Raw genomic sequence first — 18,322 nt, 5'->3', positions numbered from 1 at the left:
TACTGGAGAAGAGTTGTGCAGCTTGTTTAATACTGATGGAGTTTTATTGATTGTCACACTGGTCTGTTATTTATTTAATCTATTTATTTAAAAAAAAGTTTGTGAAGTGAAGTTGTGGCAGTGTGTTGCTCCTCAGCTCTGTTACAGACAGCCTCATTGAAGAGAGGGAGTACTGAGGCTTGTACAGACACAGATGTAGTGATGGTGTCTGACATTATTTGCTCTGAAGGAGAATTCAGATTGTCACTAAAGATTTGCTTCTTTAAACAAGTTGAGTCAGTCAGCAGGACTGTATAATGCTAACACAGTGTATGAAGGCTGTAGAAATGATCAACATTTACAAGAAGACAACATAGTTTAAGAAACGGTTTCACTGTTACATTTGATTCATGTTGTAACAGACTTAATGCAGTTTTCAGGGACAACATGCTCACATGTGCATGATGTCATCAACATTATTGAGTGTACAGTATGTATACAGGATATGACTGCATGGACACATTTTACTTCCTGTAAACGCCACAAGATGGAGACAAAGAAGACATTTTGTTCACAGCCTGCTCATTTTGAACTCTGAATATTTTATTTCCACTTTCTGTCACTTATTGACATGAATATTATTGTTAGCTGCACAGGTTGATCGACAGCACCACCTCTTATCAGTTTCTGATGGATGTTTGTTTCTATCCTTCACAAAGATCCCAGTCTGTGTGTCAGACATACCGTATGTCAGGGTCTCTAAGAAACTCATCACTGCTGTGGCTCTTCATGTGTCGCTTCATCAAGCACCAATTCAGTCAAATCATCTCAAAAACATCACTCAGACTGAATTATATCTGAAACGTGAGTCTCTTCAGAGGCTGACTTTTGTCCTGTGCTGCTGTTCCATCATCATCAACACTGACCAAACAAGTATTGTTTTTAAAATGTATTTTATTTAGCGTAAAACAAGATGGGGTAACTCTCTAAAGCACCAGTTCAATGAACAGCAAAGGCTGAGATGATGCATTGAAAACATTTTTGAACATCACCAAATACTTGACACCACAAAACATTTCACTGTTAAAATACAGATCACTGACATCATCAGTAGTGCGGTAATTACCTCTAGTAACCACGTGACCCGCGTGTTATCTCGTGCTTAAACAGCCAACAGTTGAATTATAACTAAAAAGAGGAGGGAGAAGTGGAGAAAAGGGAGGAGGGGGGAGCATGAGAGAGGGAGGGGAGCCGAGAGGCGGGTAGTGGGAAGCCCAGGAGGGAAACACTAGCCCTCCTCTCTTCTCGTAGTTGAGAGATTTTCTTGTTTATCCACAGGACCCGCTGGCGACGCAGGGCGCACCGCACGAAGCCAGCCCAGGACGCACGGTAAGACGCACCGCGCCGCGCCTCTCTTTCTACTGACCTTGGAGGAGTCGAGGTGAAGCGGGGAGCGGGTTTACATGCTGGGATGGATTTTTTTTTTTTGCAGGGGGAGAAAGGGAAGAGATGGAGGAGGAAGATAGACAGGCAGACAGGAAGCTGAAGTGAATGGGCTGCTCACTCTCTCTGTCCCTGTCTCTGCTGCCCTCCAGGGAGCCCTGAGCTTTAAAAGTAACGGGAACACGGAAAGAAATCCACTCAGCTTCACTTTTATTTGCTTAAGTTGCTTTGGTTGGGTGTTGGTTTAACAGAGCTGCTGTTCGTAACTTCACCAAAACTTCTTACACGCCTAAACACTCAGTGGCGAGACTTCCCCGCATCACCAGAGTGTGTTTTGTTGTTTTTGTGATGGAGTATTGTTCAGATGACGGCACACTTGTTAGTGGGAGTGGTGATGATAAGGGTGATGATTATAAACACTGGGATTGATGGTTGTACACATACTGTCGCTGTCCGTAAACGCTGTGCGGCTCGGCAGTGATGAATGATGAGTAATCTGTGCAGCGGAAGACAGTGAAGTACTCATTCATATCCTGTCTTAGTGTTGCAGCAGATCGTTTACTTCTCAGGGCCAGACAGTGAAGTGTGAGAGTTTATTGGCTCTCAGCTGTAACTGTAACACAGGGGCGTAGCAAAAACGAAATAAGTCAGGGGCTCCTGAACCCTCTGAAATACAAAACATTTTGATTAAACTAGTGCAGGAAACTTATTTGGAGGATGAGTCTCACATTCTTTATTATCTAACAGATTTTTTCGCCAGTTTCCTTAATTTCTAGGGAATAATGGTTGGATCTTGATGAGAGAAATGCGTATTTAGTTGGTTGGTATCTATGAGTCAGTACAGTATCCTGTGGATTTACATATGTTTTATATATTATTGATTTAGGTTTGACTGAGTGAAAGGGGACTGTTGGGTCTTGGCGGAGGTATGCGCTCTACTATTTTAGAACATGAAATAAAAAGTTCCAAACCCACAACGTAAAGTGAAATGTGGCAAAATGCCGTCCCATTCCTGTTCACTGTATACCATTATGGGCCCTTGCTGCCTCTCAAACACCTGGCAGGTGACGTCAACTTAGTCCCAGAGGGTTCGGGGCTTAAGGTAGGCCCAGACAATAGCAATATGTATCGGTGATAGACACGTCATAGATAGCAAAAAGAAAATAGGTAAAATGTGCGATAGTTTCACGCCTATAAGAATACGCCCCGGCTCATTAACAGCCTGTCATATCCCTTGATAATGAAGTGAGCTATGACTGGCACACGAACAGCCAATCATTTAACAGACAACTCCCACTTGTGCTCCCTGCAAGTGACACGCAGACAGTCAATCATATAGCAGGTGTGTAGTTCGGTCGCACCATCGCCATGTGACTGACAGCAATAAAAGAGTGTGGAGTGAGGCGTTATTATGGATCCCACCACAGTGCAGACCAGCTCTACTCCGCCTCTAAAACTGTCTGGTCACACGGTGGCTGTGGTAATGTCTGCTTTTCTAGCCTGATACGCGGGCCTACGAACTGCAGCCTCGCCAGCAAACGTAACGACCTTCATCACTCGTCCTTCGGAGCCACTTTTCGCTGCAGGAGTGTCTCCAGGCTTCTTAGGTAGCGTGGACAGGCTGGCTGGCTGGCCGGCCACCCAGCCTGTTTGCTCTGCCTGGAAGCCTAGAGACACTGCAGCTGCGACAGGCAAAGTCGTTTGCTCGACCACTGGGGCAACTATGGCTCACAATCCACCACACCAGCTCCGCTGCTGGCCGAGTGTTTTACAAACCAACCGCAAGAAAGCCAGAGAGGAAAACATCATTTAAAAATGATAAAAATGGGACAGGTAACTGGTGATAGACTTTTCATCCATATTGCCCAGGCCTAGCTTAAGACCTGAAGGGGGACATTGATTGGGATCCAGCCATTGTCTTGGGACCATGACTGTTTGTAAAGTGTTTAATGGCCAGTCCATTTAGCAGATGTTGAGATATTTAATGGGATAATTGAAAACACTGACCAGCCAATAGCACTAGAGGAAAATTCAAAGGATCACTTAAAGCTGCTGTAAGCATTGTTGTTGTTTTATCTAACTTCCTGTCCGTTTTTTTATTTTTTTTGCAGTTAGCAATCCCCGCCCTCCTCTCTTTATCACCACAATTGCGTAATTCCTGCAGCTCTCTTTGCCTCTTTCAATGTTTCAAGTATTTTTCTTCACTTGGCCTGTTTGGTAGTATAAGCCGTCACCAACTACCTTTACCTGTTCCACCATTGCTGGTATGTAGGAGGATCCTGCTCTCTACGGGTTTGTTCGCATGTTTTTTGTCCTGATTGGATAAAATTGGCAGGGATACCAGAAAATGTCTTTTCTCTTTTAGTGCATGAGCAATGGGAGGAGAGACATGGGTTACTAACCAAACACTATCACAGTGAATACTGTTAGAGCTATTTAACACTATTTCCAATACGGAAATAACGCTTACAACAGTGTCAAGTCAAGAGGATTCATCCTCTGGGTAACAAAGTTTAATGTTAATCCATCCAGGCGTAGAGAAAAAAATGTAATTATGACAAACATAAATGAGATTTAGGCTTAGTAAGGAGGAGTATTTTGGAAAAGTAGCAAAATGAGAAATGAATGTGGTCATGAATCAGGTCGTGGATGTGTATTAAAGCGTAAAAAACTGAACTGACTGACTGGTTAGTTAGACAGAAATAGCTTAGACATGTAAATTACTGTAGGAACTGGCATGTGACTGAACCTCAGCTGCTTCATCTAAACTGACAAGAGCTCTGAAAGGGTCATGTGAGGTAATACCTCGAATTTGATCTCGATAACTTCTCGACGTGCACAAATGAATTTCATTTGGGTCAGAATACAAGTTTGTGTCACAGCTTGACGGCAGTTCATTGTGAGATGATGGCAGAGTGGCTGAGTCCGGTGCATAGAGGAGATATTAAATTGAAAAGGTCAATCAAAATGTCAGGGTTTTATCAGGTAAGATGAGAGGAGGAGTGGCTCTGTGGCCTGAGAGGTCAGGTGAATTATTCAGAGGTTGATTGTCCGGGTCTTTTCGATGCAGCGCTGGGGGCTCGAAGCTGTATTGTGCCCTCGTGTCATAACTGCATCTCACTTTTCCATTCTTGCTTTGTTAATGTTTATCGTCAGTGGAGAAAAAAGTCTGAACGGGCGATAGGCTTTCATCTGTTGATACATCTCTGTTCACACATGCAGAGTCACAAATCAGTTCAGTTTTTAATGTTCTCAGAGGCATACGTCTCTATGAGTGGTGGTGTTATTTTTTGCTCAGGCCTTTTTCTTCTCCTTCAGACGTGAGTCAAAGAAAAATGAGAAACTTCCTCATTCCCTCACAGTCAGATCTATTGAGAAAACTCATTAATCAGTAATCCTAAACAAAACACTGTCGGTATGTTACCTTCTATTCATTAATTCAACCTGGGTGTCGGTTAGACTGAGATCTGTCAGTGCCAGACAGATACAAGGGACAAGAACGTCTGACAAAAGGGAAATTAACAAACAGTAGTCAGGAGCAGGCTTCACTACGGCTGCCTGGCTGCTAAGTAAAAGTACCAATTTTTACAACAATGTAAAAATACTCCATTACAAGTGAAAGCTGTGCATTCAAAAGTAAAAGTAATTGACCCTGTGACTGATGAATTTTCATGGATTACATTATTAGATTGATTAGATTATATTTGATTAGATTTTAACTACATTATATACATTTAAGGAGTTTAGTCCAGGGTAGGTTGACAAAAAATAAAATTTCAGGTCATGATTATCCTGTCCAATATAATTGTGATTCACGATATTATCCCGGTATTCATCAAAATATTCTTAAAACTTTAAAATAAAAACATTAAAATAAAAGTGCACTCAAACATACTAGAATCACTTTAACCTTACATTTTGTGAGAAAATGTGATAATGAAAATTCACCACGGTCAACTTATTGTGAGTGTTTTTAAATCGCTTACCGCGATAAAAAATCTTTTTTAGTCCCATCCCTAGTCCAGGGGTTCCCAACCTAGAGGTCGCAAAAAAATCGGAGGGCTCGTGAGATGACTGACGGGAGAAAAAACAAAGATCTACTGCACAAATCTGTTATTTAAAACAATGCAAGGATTTGAGAGGGACAACTCATAGACCCCAACAAAACAATGCTTTTTTCTGAAAGGTTTTGTATTGTATTTTACAAGCTTGTCAAATGTTTTCTGGTGTAAAATTTGTAGCCGCAGCTGTCAATAAATGTTAAAAAAGTAAAACATTTACCTGAATTGTAGAGAAGTATAAAGTAGCATGAAATGGAAATACTCAAGTAATGAGTAAATGTACTTAGTTTGGCTACTTTAAAAAAATTATATAGTATAGAGTATAGTCTTTTCTGGTGGTATTATTTACTGGTGATTTATGGGTAAAAAAAATAGTTAAAATATTCATAGGCTGCAACTATAGAATTATAATTAATACATGCCGCAAATACTTTTGAAAGTTGATGTGTTTTTTCTTCTGTGGTCATGGATGGTGCCTATCTGAATTAGCGGAAAAAACAACAAGCAAAAACAAATGTGGTCTCTGTGGTTCAGTGACACAGAAAACAGTGAAACAAAAGGGACTATTAGCGCCCACCCAGGAAGCCGAAACCCAAAGCTGTGCCTATGAGATATTCACCATTTAAAATAATGTACATGATTGATAAACGACAATCAGTTCACTAATCACTCAGTTGTTATATTACAGTTGTTTTTTTAATTAAGTGCATCTTTGAATCTTGTGCACAAGAATTGCTGATGATGTGTGATGTGGTGATTGTGGTGAGGTCGAGTCAAATCAGCAGGTTTGAGCTAACTTCCTGGGTACATTGACGTCATTTAAAGTCATTGTACCATAACTTTGAGTGTTGACACTTCAGGACAAAACAATGCTTTGTAAATACCTTTTAAAATACATAATTTCTTTCACATTTTCAAATGTTAAAAATTAATGATTGATTGGCATTAAATACCACCTTTTAGTACTCAACGTTTTTTTTTAATACAAAGTGTATTGAGACTGTAAAAGAACTGAGGTGTGAACTCTAGCACTACAACTGACCAGTATCTATTTTGGATTTGCAGAAGCAATATGGTTTATATTTTTGTGCAGTGGAGCAGACAATCTAGCCATTTTACTGCTTTATTTAAAAAAAATCTGTTTTAGTGGCGTGTTCTTTAATGGGGGAAAGTTCTGATATCCGAGATAAGAGTCTTCCGTCGAATTTCAAGATTTTCAATTAAGATAAAACACCAGATTTCCAAGAACTTAGCTTGTGACTGTAATACCCAGCTTGTCTTTGCTTACAGACACAGACCCAGTCCCAACTAAAGGTGTTTGCAGAAAGCAAAGTGAATTTCTGCCTTGCACCGGTTTTGACCACTGGACCGTTTCTGTTTACTTGCTCCAAACATCCAACGTACCAACTCTACATTAGCAGTAAGCTAACATTAGCTATTAACAACAGATGCATCAAACACAAGCTCAGCCTCTGACTAAACTCAGTAAACTCTTCTTAATGTCACTTCACTCTAAATACGTTTATACTGACAAATGAAATAGGGACCATATTATTTACCCACATAGGAGATATTCAGCAGCAGTCAGCATGCACTCTGCAAAAAGTGGGTTTTCTACAAACAGTGCCAACTCTACAGACCTCCACCGCAGGCCTGTCGCCCTGGGCTCACGGTACACACGAGTGTAGGTTTCAGTTCCACTGTGGTTCAGCCGTGGGCAGGTGAAATCCAGTGCCCACTGCAAAGTGAAAGTTTAACTGTACTTAATGTGAGACTTGAAGAGCCCTTAGGCACTGAGCATCCTTAATGTGCCTACATATTGAAACACAAATTAATTCATTATTACAAATAGCCAACATGCTGATTGTACAGACATCATAGTAACATTCGTAACTGCGCTGTCTGTGCATGCGTATGTTTGACAGCTTATATTTTCCTCCAGAAACAACAGTTTCAGTTTTCTGATATCAAAACTAAACCTCTTCTATTTATATATTATATAGATTTATATATATTATATTTCTACACAGAGTCTACGCTGTAATCGTGCAGCCTGCTGTGAGCATTTATACATGTTTGCTGGCGTGTCAGCGGATTGCCGTCTGTAATAAACACACCGACCTGTGTCTCTAAGCTAGACTGCCCCTCCATATACACACCGAGCTCGGACGCAGGACAGCGTCACTTGCTTGTGGAGGGGTTGCCCTTCTTTCGGACATCTGGCCTTTTGGCTCCCTCTAGCCCAGAGACACTCCAGATGTGAAGAGCAGCTTCGGAGGAAGAGTATAACCCAAGAAGAGCAGCGGTATGTTTACTTGGGAAACTATAGGTCACAATCCCCTGTATTAGCACCGCTGCTAAGCACTGGAAGAGAAGCCACAAGTACGATGCCAGGGCAGAGTAGATATGGGGTAGATTCAGCCCACCTGGGAATGTTGATAAATTCAGCTTTAGGTCAGCAAAATTACTGTTGCTTCAAATATTTGCTATTTGTTTTCTTCCTCTCCGTTTGAATGTTTGTTAGACAAGACAAGACAATTTCCTTTAAAATGTTCTGAGTATTTTATGGACCTAATGATCAAAGCAATTAATTAATCAACAAATTAATTGGCAGATTAATATATATATCAAAAATAATCATTACTGGCAGCCGTAATGTAAAGCAGACATAGAAAAACTATATCCAAATGAAATTATTATTAGTATTGAAAGCCATCTCTTGGTACTTGACAGTTAGATATTTGGTGTGGGTTGGTCAAACTTTTTCATATAGAAATAAATCGCAAATGACACCATAATTTATTGGGTAATTACTTGAAAATATAGGGAAGTACTCTGTTGGGAAGAGATTTTACACTTGTCTTCAGATCAGTAGCACAGTTAGATGTACGTAATGATTGTGTGAAGGGCTTGGAGACCAGGTAGCTGCATGAAAGTTGCATGCTGGTCTAAAAACATTGTTTCAGGATTCGTCTGAGTTGGCTCACGGCCCTCTTTAATGGAATATGGGCCTTGTTTTCTACAGAATAAGCTGTTAGGGGGAATTAGCAAGAACTTGCTATCGCTGCTACTTCCTCCTATTGTTGTGTTACTGTAACAGATTTCTGGACTGAAATCTGAAGACAGATATGGTGAAACAACAGAGACGCCCAATTTTAAGTTTTTGCTAAATCAGCATTTGCAGATATTGTTTTCACACAAGAAGTTTCTTTGTAGAGAGTAATAATTAAATAATTAACTTTACATCCAGTTACATCCCGGCCATCCTTTGAATGGCGGTGTTAGTTGCATGGATAATGATCTGAAGGATTCAGTAACAATACAGGATGTGCTTTGTAATCCACAGAGAGACACTGACCGGGAAATTCTTGAATGACTAACACAATAACGATAAAGGTGAAATAAGTCTGCCCTTCGTCTGGGCTCTTTTCATTGTTGATTTATTGATTGAATCATTGATTGATTGGTCTATAAAACATGAGAGAACAGGAAAAATGCCCCCACAGTTTTCTGGTGCTCATAGTGACTCATCAGATGTCCTGTTTTGACCGACCAACAGTCAGAAATCCAAGGATATCTCTACTATGACATAAGACAAGCTATTTTTTTACTTAAATTATCAATTGATTATCAAAATAGTTGTGGATTATGTTCTGTCAACTGACTATTGTTGCATCTCTTCTTCCATCTGTAGAGGCCTTTATTGCTTTCAGTTGGTGTGCTCTGAAAAACACAGTGTGGGAGGGCAGCTATTATTAGCTAGAAGCCTGATTAGACAAGTACCTGTTGATAGAGATGCAACAGAAAACTTAGGCTGCTGGGTTTTGGAATGCTGAGGACTCGAAAAAAACAAACCAGGACTTGCTGTATATTAGGAAGAGGAACAACCTGTTTGAAATGACTGTTAACTTTTCTTATTACAATATCCCAAAGCTCAGTTAAAGGTAGGGCTGTCCCAATAGATGACAAAGAGATTCAAAACATCTACAAAGGCTTGCCAAACAACCACATAGTGATGAAAAGTAGATGCAAAACAACTAAAAAAGAGACAAAAAACAACCATAAAGTGACTACAAGGAGACACAAAACAGCTAGGAAGAGGTACAAAAAAACACAAAGTGACTACAACAAGATGCAAAACAGCTACAAAGAGACACATAACAACTACAAAGAAACAAAAATGATCACAAAGGGATGCCAAACAACCACACTCCACCACAAAGACACTCAAAAAAACTACTATCATTTTGTGTCTCATTCAGGCTGGATGTCTTGCTCTTATGTCTGGTGGGTGGGGAGTCTTTAACTTGTCTATGCACTTAGTCCATCGTGCTGATAGTGTTTGTAGCCTGAAAAGCCCCTAATGTTTACCTAAAGCTCTTTGTTTATTCTGAGAGAACAAGATGTCTCACAGCCACGAGGAGCCTCTCCACTGTAACAACTTTTAGAAAGTTACGCCCCGTCGACTCCTCTCCTCTCGTCTTGGATGCACAAACCCGCTCACTCTTTTTCCTCTATGCACCTTTTCTCTCCCCCTCCTTGAAAATAGACCTCATTTATCCAGAGCTGTGTTTGCTATTAGACAAAACACACACAGAGAGAGGAAACATGCTGAGGCCTCTGAAAACACACCAGCTGAGCTCATTGGCTTATCTTTTTTACGGAAACTATTATGCAACAACTCATATCTATATATCTTTCCCTCATTGTTTCAAGTATTTGTGGCCTTGCTCTGTACATATTGTGAGTACAGAACTGTTTTATTTTTCTTTCTGGGGGGAGTTGTGTGTTTTACGTCATTGTACAGGTGTGATTTTTGATAAGACCAGTAGTTTGGACGTTGGTCAATATGGTTTTAAACTTGGCTCTGTAGATGGGGCAGGACTGCAGCATGTGTCAAGGGAGCTAGAACTTAGTCATTAATGATGGTTATTCTAGTTATCCCCTCTTGTTTCCCCTAAAGAAGCTTAATCTGACATATTCTTCTTGTTCTTGTTTCATCAGACCAACAGTCCAGAGAATGTTTGGCATTAAAAAATAACAAATTCATCTAATACTGAAGCAATCACAGATTAATCGAGCAGCATTTGACAGCTTCATTTTGATTGAACCACTGGTGGGTCCTGTGAGACCATGGTAAAGATAGATAAGAGATATGAGAGTGGGCAATGATAGTTTGTGCTTGTTTGAGTGTCAGCGTGCCTTCAGCATAGCCTGAATAAAGAGATCAACTTCAAGAAATTGTTCAACCTTTTCATTTCCTTTCCAGGAGCTCATGCCTGAAGTACAGAGCTGGAGCCAGGTGGCTGTTAGCCTGAATTAGCATAAAGACAGGCAGAGTGAAGAGGCAAACATTAGCCAGGAGTTGACTTTACTACGTTAGGTAGGCTAGCCTAGTGTCAGTGAAGGAGCCACCGTCACCTGTGAGAGAGAGGTGTTTGTGTAGGTGAGAGAGAGCACACACATGCATTGATACGAGTGAAGCAGGCTTGTGGAGGGAGCATTTACTGGACCTTTTCAGAGGCCCAACCTTTTCTGTGGGTGGGCCTGGATACACAAGCATCTGTCTATACACGCACACACACTCAGAGGAAAAGCTTCTTTCTTTCAGCTGCAAACAAGCAGTCAGTTTTTGATAATAGTGTACTGTTCAGTTGAGAAACCAGAGATCACTAATCGGACAAGACACTCATTCATCCGTGTGACCTCTGACCTGTTAAGCCAGTCACAGGTGAATGTGACACTGGGATACTGTTACCCACTTTTGTTTGCCTGGAATAACATTAATTCTAGTGTTTGTTTCCTGCACTAAAAAAGTTAAAGGTGTCACTGAAACCTTTGTGTGTGTCTGTGTGTCTCCCTCTCTCTGTGTGTGTGCCGGGGGGGGGGGGGGGGGGGGGGGGAGCAGAGCGAGATAAGTAGGGCATCTAGAAGACACCATTGGGTTTCATAGGTAAAGGCGGTTTAAGTTGAACCACAACATGCTCTGATTAAACCTCCCCCAGACCCACATTTTTCCACTGTGGCTTTAAAGCTAAATGTTATTATTATATCATACCTGGATAAAGCTTTGATGAAGATCCACTGCAACGTTTAATTTATTTATTTATGTTATGTATTATTGTTAAATATTACACTTAAAGGTGCAATATGTAAGAATTTTAGTGGCAAACGTAAAAAAAAGAAATTCAGCAGAATTTGAATAACTAACAGTTTGGATGTTATGATGTCTACTGAAGTTAGCATGCTAACCGGCTAGCCCAAGCCAGTCCCGGTCCATAGCTCCCTTGTTGGGTTATGGCACATTGGCATAACACTTCAATTTTGACTTCATGTAAACATCAAGATATAAATTAGAGTATCACTTAAAACACTGGCAGCCTCATGTAATCCGGTAAATTGTTTCCAGTGGCTAAGTTGCATTGTGGGTAATGTGGGCGCCAGGTTTTGAAAAGCAGTCCACTGGTCGAACATTGCACTCCTTTAATACCGTTGGATGATGATGGGCAAAATCTACACGACCGATCAGAGACATCACCATCTTTTCAAAACCTGCTGCCTACATTACACAACACATGAGGTAATTAATCAGATTACATGCAGCTGCCTCCGGAGCCACAAAAGCCTTTATACTACTTTTTCCACTTGCAGCAGTTCTCCTCAAGACCTGTAAACACACTTTAATGTGTGAAATTGGTGCTTACCCTTTAATAGAAATAAACTGTGGTGTTGTAGTGGTCATTGTAATGAAAATGTGTCCTAATGCAACAATATGGCTCTTTGAAAGTGTTTGGATGGTAGTGTCATTCTAACTTACTTAGGAGATATACAAGGCTGTCAGGCTTCAAAGGAAATGCTTTGTAGAAGGTTAAATTGTAGATTGTGTTATTCTTCCCACCATCTCCTTAACTCATCCTCTGAAGCCAGTTGTGTCTCGATGGTGTGTCAGCACTGTTGTAAAGCCTGGAAAGTCAGAGTACTTCTGCCAAGAGTGTGAAAATCCAAAACAACTCCCCAACATTTAACAGTCCACACCTTTTGACATTTAAAGTTAAAGCCTTGTTAAATCTTCACGATGACTGTAGTGAGTTTAAATGTCCCTTTTTCACGTGTTTGGCTGCAGAATGAACTGGCTGGTGAATTTAGTGGAGTGAATGAATAGGACGACTGTTTGCTTTGGGGATTTTTATAGTGGAACTCTGTCAAAGAGAGGATATGTGGTGGACAGTGTGTGTTTGTGTGCATTTACTCTTCATACATAGTTGTGTTAATATTTTCTCACAATGAAGGAACACGCATTAAAAAAACAATGATGCAGACAAAACACACACTGTCTCGCTCATGTGTCATGGCATGGTGTATGTGTTTTCCAGATCTTTTGGCATTCCTGTTGAAACACACACATTCCTCAACAAACACATGTGGGTGATATTTATAGCTCCAGCGCTGACGTCACCTTGGCAACCAATGCCGGGGGGCGGGATCTCAAAAACCACTGCTTCCTGTCTGGAAACCATCAACACACAGAGACTTTTTTCCCCACTTATGGGCACATTTGCACTTCATTGATTTTTTTTCTTTGGTGAGTTTTGTTATACAGTTTGTGGGTGTGTTTTGTTTTTTTTTGTACAGTTTTCTGTGTTTTTGATTTTTGGGATCACATGTCTGCACAAACACTTACACAATAAAGCTAACCTTTACATATGATCTCCACTAGATGAAGAGGTGATGAAAAGGTTCCCTCATACACTGCCAGTCGTCGAATCATGACATTGTGACGCAACATGTAGTTTTTGCTTCTTTCTTTTAGGGGTTAAATGAGATTGTGATTAATTTAGAAACGCTGTTGCTCCCTTAAAAAATGTTATTGCAACATAGTATTGCATCAGTGCAGCTATTGATTTTGTGTGGATGATTTGTTTACGTTGTTTAATGCTGAGCTTCATTTGAGAAAAGGAGTCAGCTAACATAAACCAACAACTGACTTTAAACACAACAAAAGTTACACAGGGTCCCTTTAAAGAGGTCAAATTAGATAGTTTTTCACAATTGAGAAGCGACTGAGAATCAACTGACAGGTTGCGGTTAACATATCATCTTGCGTGATTCAGCATTTTGATTGACAGAGCCATGGTGCCGGGCCTACTACAAGAACTACGGTTGACTTCTTCCTGTAATTGATGGCTTGGTGTGTCAAAGCTGTAAGAAAGAAGCCACTAAAATAACAGCGGCGTACTTTTCGGTCTCACCATCACTCGGCTGAGACGGACCACAGGGTCATACATGGCTCTTGATTTTGAACTCTTACTGTCAGAAGGAGCAGATAGCTGAAGGAGTGGACGAGTGGCCTGAGAGGGGAGCCTCCCTCTGAGTCACTCTGCCCTACATGGGAAAAACATTAAGAGGCTGGAGGGCTGAACCTGAAGTAAGAAGCTTTGGAATGAAAGGGGAAGTGAAGGCAGGACTATCGCTCTCAAAACTGGACCCTCCTCTTCTCTTCTTTACATGTTTTTTTGTATTTATTCCTCATGTGTGTTTGTTCATGTTCCCTATATGCTGACCACTTCCTTACACATATACACTGATACACACAGGGTACACCTTTGACAGCAAACGTCTCTACCATGTATATCTTCTTTACTTGGTCTCAAAATCTTTTCCAGTACTGGGACACCTGGTTTAACCTTGGTTTTTAAAAGCCGTGGGGAATGATTACCTCATAGTGCACATTATGGAAAATGCCCTGATGGCAGCTGGCGGGTACTCCGTCATTCTCACTTTAACAGCAGTGATGTTTAAACGGGTGTTTCCAGGAGAAAGCTGATGTTTGACTTGAGCAGTCTGGGGTGTGTGTGTGTGTGTCAAGATTTATTTCCTGGTAATGAAGATATTAAGGTGACTCAGATTTATCCTTTCTTTGGTCACAATGTTACAGCTTTCTATCTTTCCTCTCAGGCCGGTATGGTGGATAGATAGCAGGAGGAGGACGAGGAAGAGAAGATGTCGTTCTTTGGCATGGACTGCGTCAGGAAGAAAGAGAGAGGTGAGCTCTAACCAGAGGAAGTTTTCAAATATCACCAGATGTCATGATATTTACTGTGTGTTCCAGAGCTTTTGATCACACTACATGAACTTCCTCAGCAGATTTATTTTAAGCTATGATGTTTTTAAATTTAATTTCTTAGTTATTACTAAAGTTAAAAAAAAAAAAAAAAAAGGACTCAGGAAATTGCTATGACAACTTTAGCCACTCCACCTGCAGAGGAAGACTGTGTGATGTGATCGAAAGTCCAGAACAGTGAGTGAGGGGACTGGTCTTTGGCAGTTTACTACATAGAAACAAGAATTTTATAACAACATTTTAACACAACACTGATTTGCTTTTGTAGTGTTGCCAGCTTTAAACCGCTTAAAACATTAGAAATACACCTTCTTGCAGGTCCTAAATCCATATTATATACTATTTATTAAGTGTTACTTTTAGTATTTGTGTTCACACTGGAAAAGTGACAGAAAAAAGTATACGCAAACCAGACCCCTTATAACCCCTAACCCTATATCATATATTTTTTATTTATTTTTATTTTTTGAATACTATACCCACACTTCAAGCAGTCAGACTTGTTGAATTAAATATATTTGCATGATCACACATTGTGGTATTTAAAATGAGGGAGAAGGAGTAGGTGTCATTTTAAGGCTTTTAATGTGATAATTAACTTTTTCTTTCCTGCAGAAACCATGTCAGACACACATTGGAGAATTATGATATATTCCTTAATACATGTGTGGAACTTTAAGGCTGTGATATCAGTACACACATTTAAATTCATGTAAATTAGTAATCATAGTTTCTCTGTCTCTTTATGTCAGAGCTGGAGAGGAAACTCCGAGCCAACGACCGCGAATACAACCTCTCCTTTAAATACGCAGTAAGTATTAATGTGTTATTGTTAGTCAGTCTTCCACTCACATGGTTCATCAATGTGACCTGGATCCACTTAACTTTTAGACAAAACTGTCTACTTCCTCATTTTGTCAGATATTTACAAGAGAAACTCCCCTGTGGGATGTGTGTTGCTGCTTGACTGTCTGGCTCTTGGACGTAAACTGGACTTTAAGCATTTAGCAGCATGGGTTTTGGTGTTTTCTGATTTGTTCTAGGAGGGTTACAGCCTGCTACATATGGAGGATAGTTTTGTTCAGAGAGGGAATAGGAATAAATGTAAATAAATTGCTATCTCGCTCTACTTCTAAAGATAATCAGGATAATAAGATGTTTAAAAAGTAGAAAAGAAAATTGTTTATTGAAATGATAAATGGATATTGTGAGATGGGGATTTATGTAAAAAAAAAAGATCACATTTTTTTATCCCTTTTTAAAACAAATGTTTGCCTCATAAGACATAAGAAAAAAAAACCTCTATCAATATATTTACACTGAAATGTTTACATATGTAAATGTTGTACACCTACGTACAAAGACACATACTGTTATATTGCATCTCAATATGATTTTGAACACCTAATACTGAAAAAAACGTGAAATGGAAAAGTTGATTCATTTTGTTTTGTTCCCTCACTATTATTAATTATACTTCTGGTTAAAATCACCCTCGGCACAATGCTAAAGGGATAAAACTAATGGAAAATTCCAAAAAGAGTGTAAAGATTAATTGCCCCTGCTTGTGTATTTAAACATTTACAGTCAGAACAAAATCTCTGCTCTGTGGACGGAGTTGTTAGTAAAGAGATCCAGTGATAAAGGGAAACTCGGAGTCACCGTCCGGCTGGCCAGAACTTTCAGCCTCCTGATAAGATCCACCTGGCAGAGAGCGAAAGCCTCCCACCGGATTACACTCTCGTAACGTCAAACATCTGCAAAGAACCCTCAAGGATCCTTCACAAAACCTGAGAGACCCACTAAAGGGTTTAATTTAATTAAATGTGTTAACAGAGGGCTGACCATACAGCTAATAATAAGATTACAATACGTAGGGCGATAAAAGCACAACACTCACCAGCAACATTCAGTGTGCAGACGATCTGTTTACACAAACGGACTTTTCTGTCTCTGTTATGATAGTTTCTGTCTGGTAAATCTCAGGAGAGACACACACAGCCAGAACAAGCTTCTTCTCCATTGTCTTGGTTACCAGGGTGAAGGGTGGCGAGTCCCGCCCCATCAAATACATGATTGGTTTCTTGAAAAAGCGCAACGGTGACGACACTGAAAAGTTGCGAAATAGGAGCGCTCTGAAAAAAAATGCTTCTCACTGTGTGCCCCGTGGAGCCTTATTTCGGAAAAACATGCGTCCAAATGTTTGAATAAATATTATAATTGTGCCATTAAAAGAAAAAACTGCTTTACAACATTTTGTGGTTACACAGCAGTTGGAGACTGTAATGCAGCAAAATGCAGAAATTAAAGAGGAGGAGGATTAATGACTTAATTCAGAGCGTACGTGAGTGCAAAATCCACTTTTTTAGAGTTTATATTTTTGATTTTTAATCCAAAAGATAAACATGTATATCATGATCTGTGACTATGTTAATGTTACCTAAAATCAACAGGGTTGAAAATGCATTGTGATGTCGTATTTTATGAGGTGGAGGAAGCCTATAAATTCAGTATGGTTGTTTATCCTTAAGGAGACCATAAGCCGGGACCATTTGGATTAAAGACGGCCTCTGTATTATGGCGTCTGTTCTGCCTGCAGATTGATTTGATCAGCCTTTTTTTGTCTTCTGTCTTCTGTTCCACCATATCTACCATCTGTCTGTCTGTGTATTTTTTATGACAATTGACAATTTTTTATGACAATATGGCCTTTGAATATCCACAGGACCACAAACACAGGCAAATATCTGTTCAAGTCATGAATTTGATCTACCATGCATCTGTCTTGTCATTCTGGATGCATAAAGTCAGATTTCCATAAAAAAAAAAACATGAAGGTTTTATGGATTCAGTCCAGAGAATAACACATGCTGCACACACTGACCTAACATTGACAACACATGACTTCATTTTTCTGCTGGAGGTTGTTCTCAGAAAGTCGGTTGTTGTGTTTTAAGGACAAGATATCCCAGAAGATGCTCTAAATGTTCCTTCTGTCTTCTTCTTCTTCTGACCAAATCTCATGATCGAGAAGTTTTGCTTCCTGTTTTGATGGCTGGGTGACCTCATAAGTGAACAAATGAGACACAACTCTTGCAGTCTCTTGGAAAAGGTCAATATGTGTATTCGATCCAAAGACTCGCTGCATTTCTTGAAACCCTCAACCCTGTGTATTTCAGTATTAATCCCACACTGATGTGACACTGAATCTTGTTTGTCTTTTACTTATTCTCCTTCCCTTTACAACTCTTTCAGACGAACGCCATCAAGACCTCCAAGTACAACCCCTTCACCTTCCTACCTCTTAACCTGTTTGAGCAGTTCCAGAGGATCGCTAACGCCTACTTCCTGTTTCTGCTGGTGCTCCAGGTGAGGAAAACAATTAACTGAACCACAAACCATGACAGTTACTGACCAAACACGCTATAACAGTGATTACTGTTGGTGCATATACTAACTTTAATCAGACAATAAATCGCTGCTTCGCCTCTGTGGAGAGCTTCTCGCTCTACATCTTTCAGGTGTACTTTACAGTATATTGATGATGAGCGACTGACCGATGATCGCGGACAGTGACAGTTAATAGGCCTACTCTTTCTTTCAAAAATAAATGCCCCAGAATGCCCTTCCATTCCCATTCCTGGACCCCAAGCCCCCAGGAGCAGCGCCAGGCTTTGAACCCAGTTTTTGTAGTGGCCAACCATGTAATTACATGGTC

General features: G+C 40.2%; 1 protein-coding gene across 1 annotated transcript in view; it reads left to right on the top strand.

Annotated features, from left to right (window-relative positions):
* The first annotated feature begins 1,302 nt into the window (after positions 1 to 1,302).
* Positions 1,303 to 18,322, top strand: part of LOC140995776 (phospholipid-transporting ATPase ID-like) — a 39,807-nt gene continuing 22,787 nt past the window's right edge. The window contains exons 1-4 of the mRNA XM_073465860.1: positions 1,303 to 1,368; positions 14,439 to 14,526; positions 15,357 to 15,415; positions 17,860 to 17,973. Coding sequence (XP_073321961.1) covers positions 14,484 to 14,526; positions 15,357 to 15,415; positions 17,860 to 17,973 — 216 coding nt within the window. The 5' untranslated portion in view covers positions 1,303 to 1,368; positions 14,439 to 14,483. The remainder of the gene's footprint in view (positions 1,369 to 14,438; positions 14,527 to 15,356; positions 15,416 to 17,859; positions 17,974 to 18,322) is intronic.

The sequence above is a fragment of the Pagrus major genome, chromosome 5 (genome assembly GCF_040436345.1).
Source record: "Pagrus major chromosome 5, Pma_NU_1.0".
NCBI classification, from domain to species: domain Eukaryota; kingdom Metazoa; phylum Chordata; class Actinopteri; order Spariformes; family Sparidae; genus Pagrus; species Pagrus major.
The sequence above is the reverse complement of the archived record's forward strand: the minus strand, read 5'-3'. Positions and strand labels throughout refer to the sequence as shown.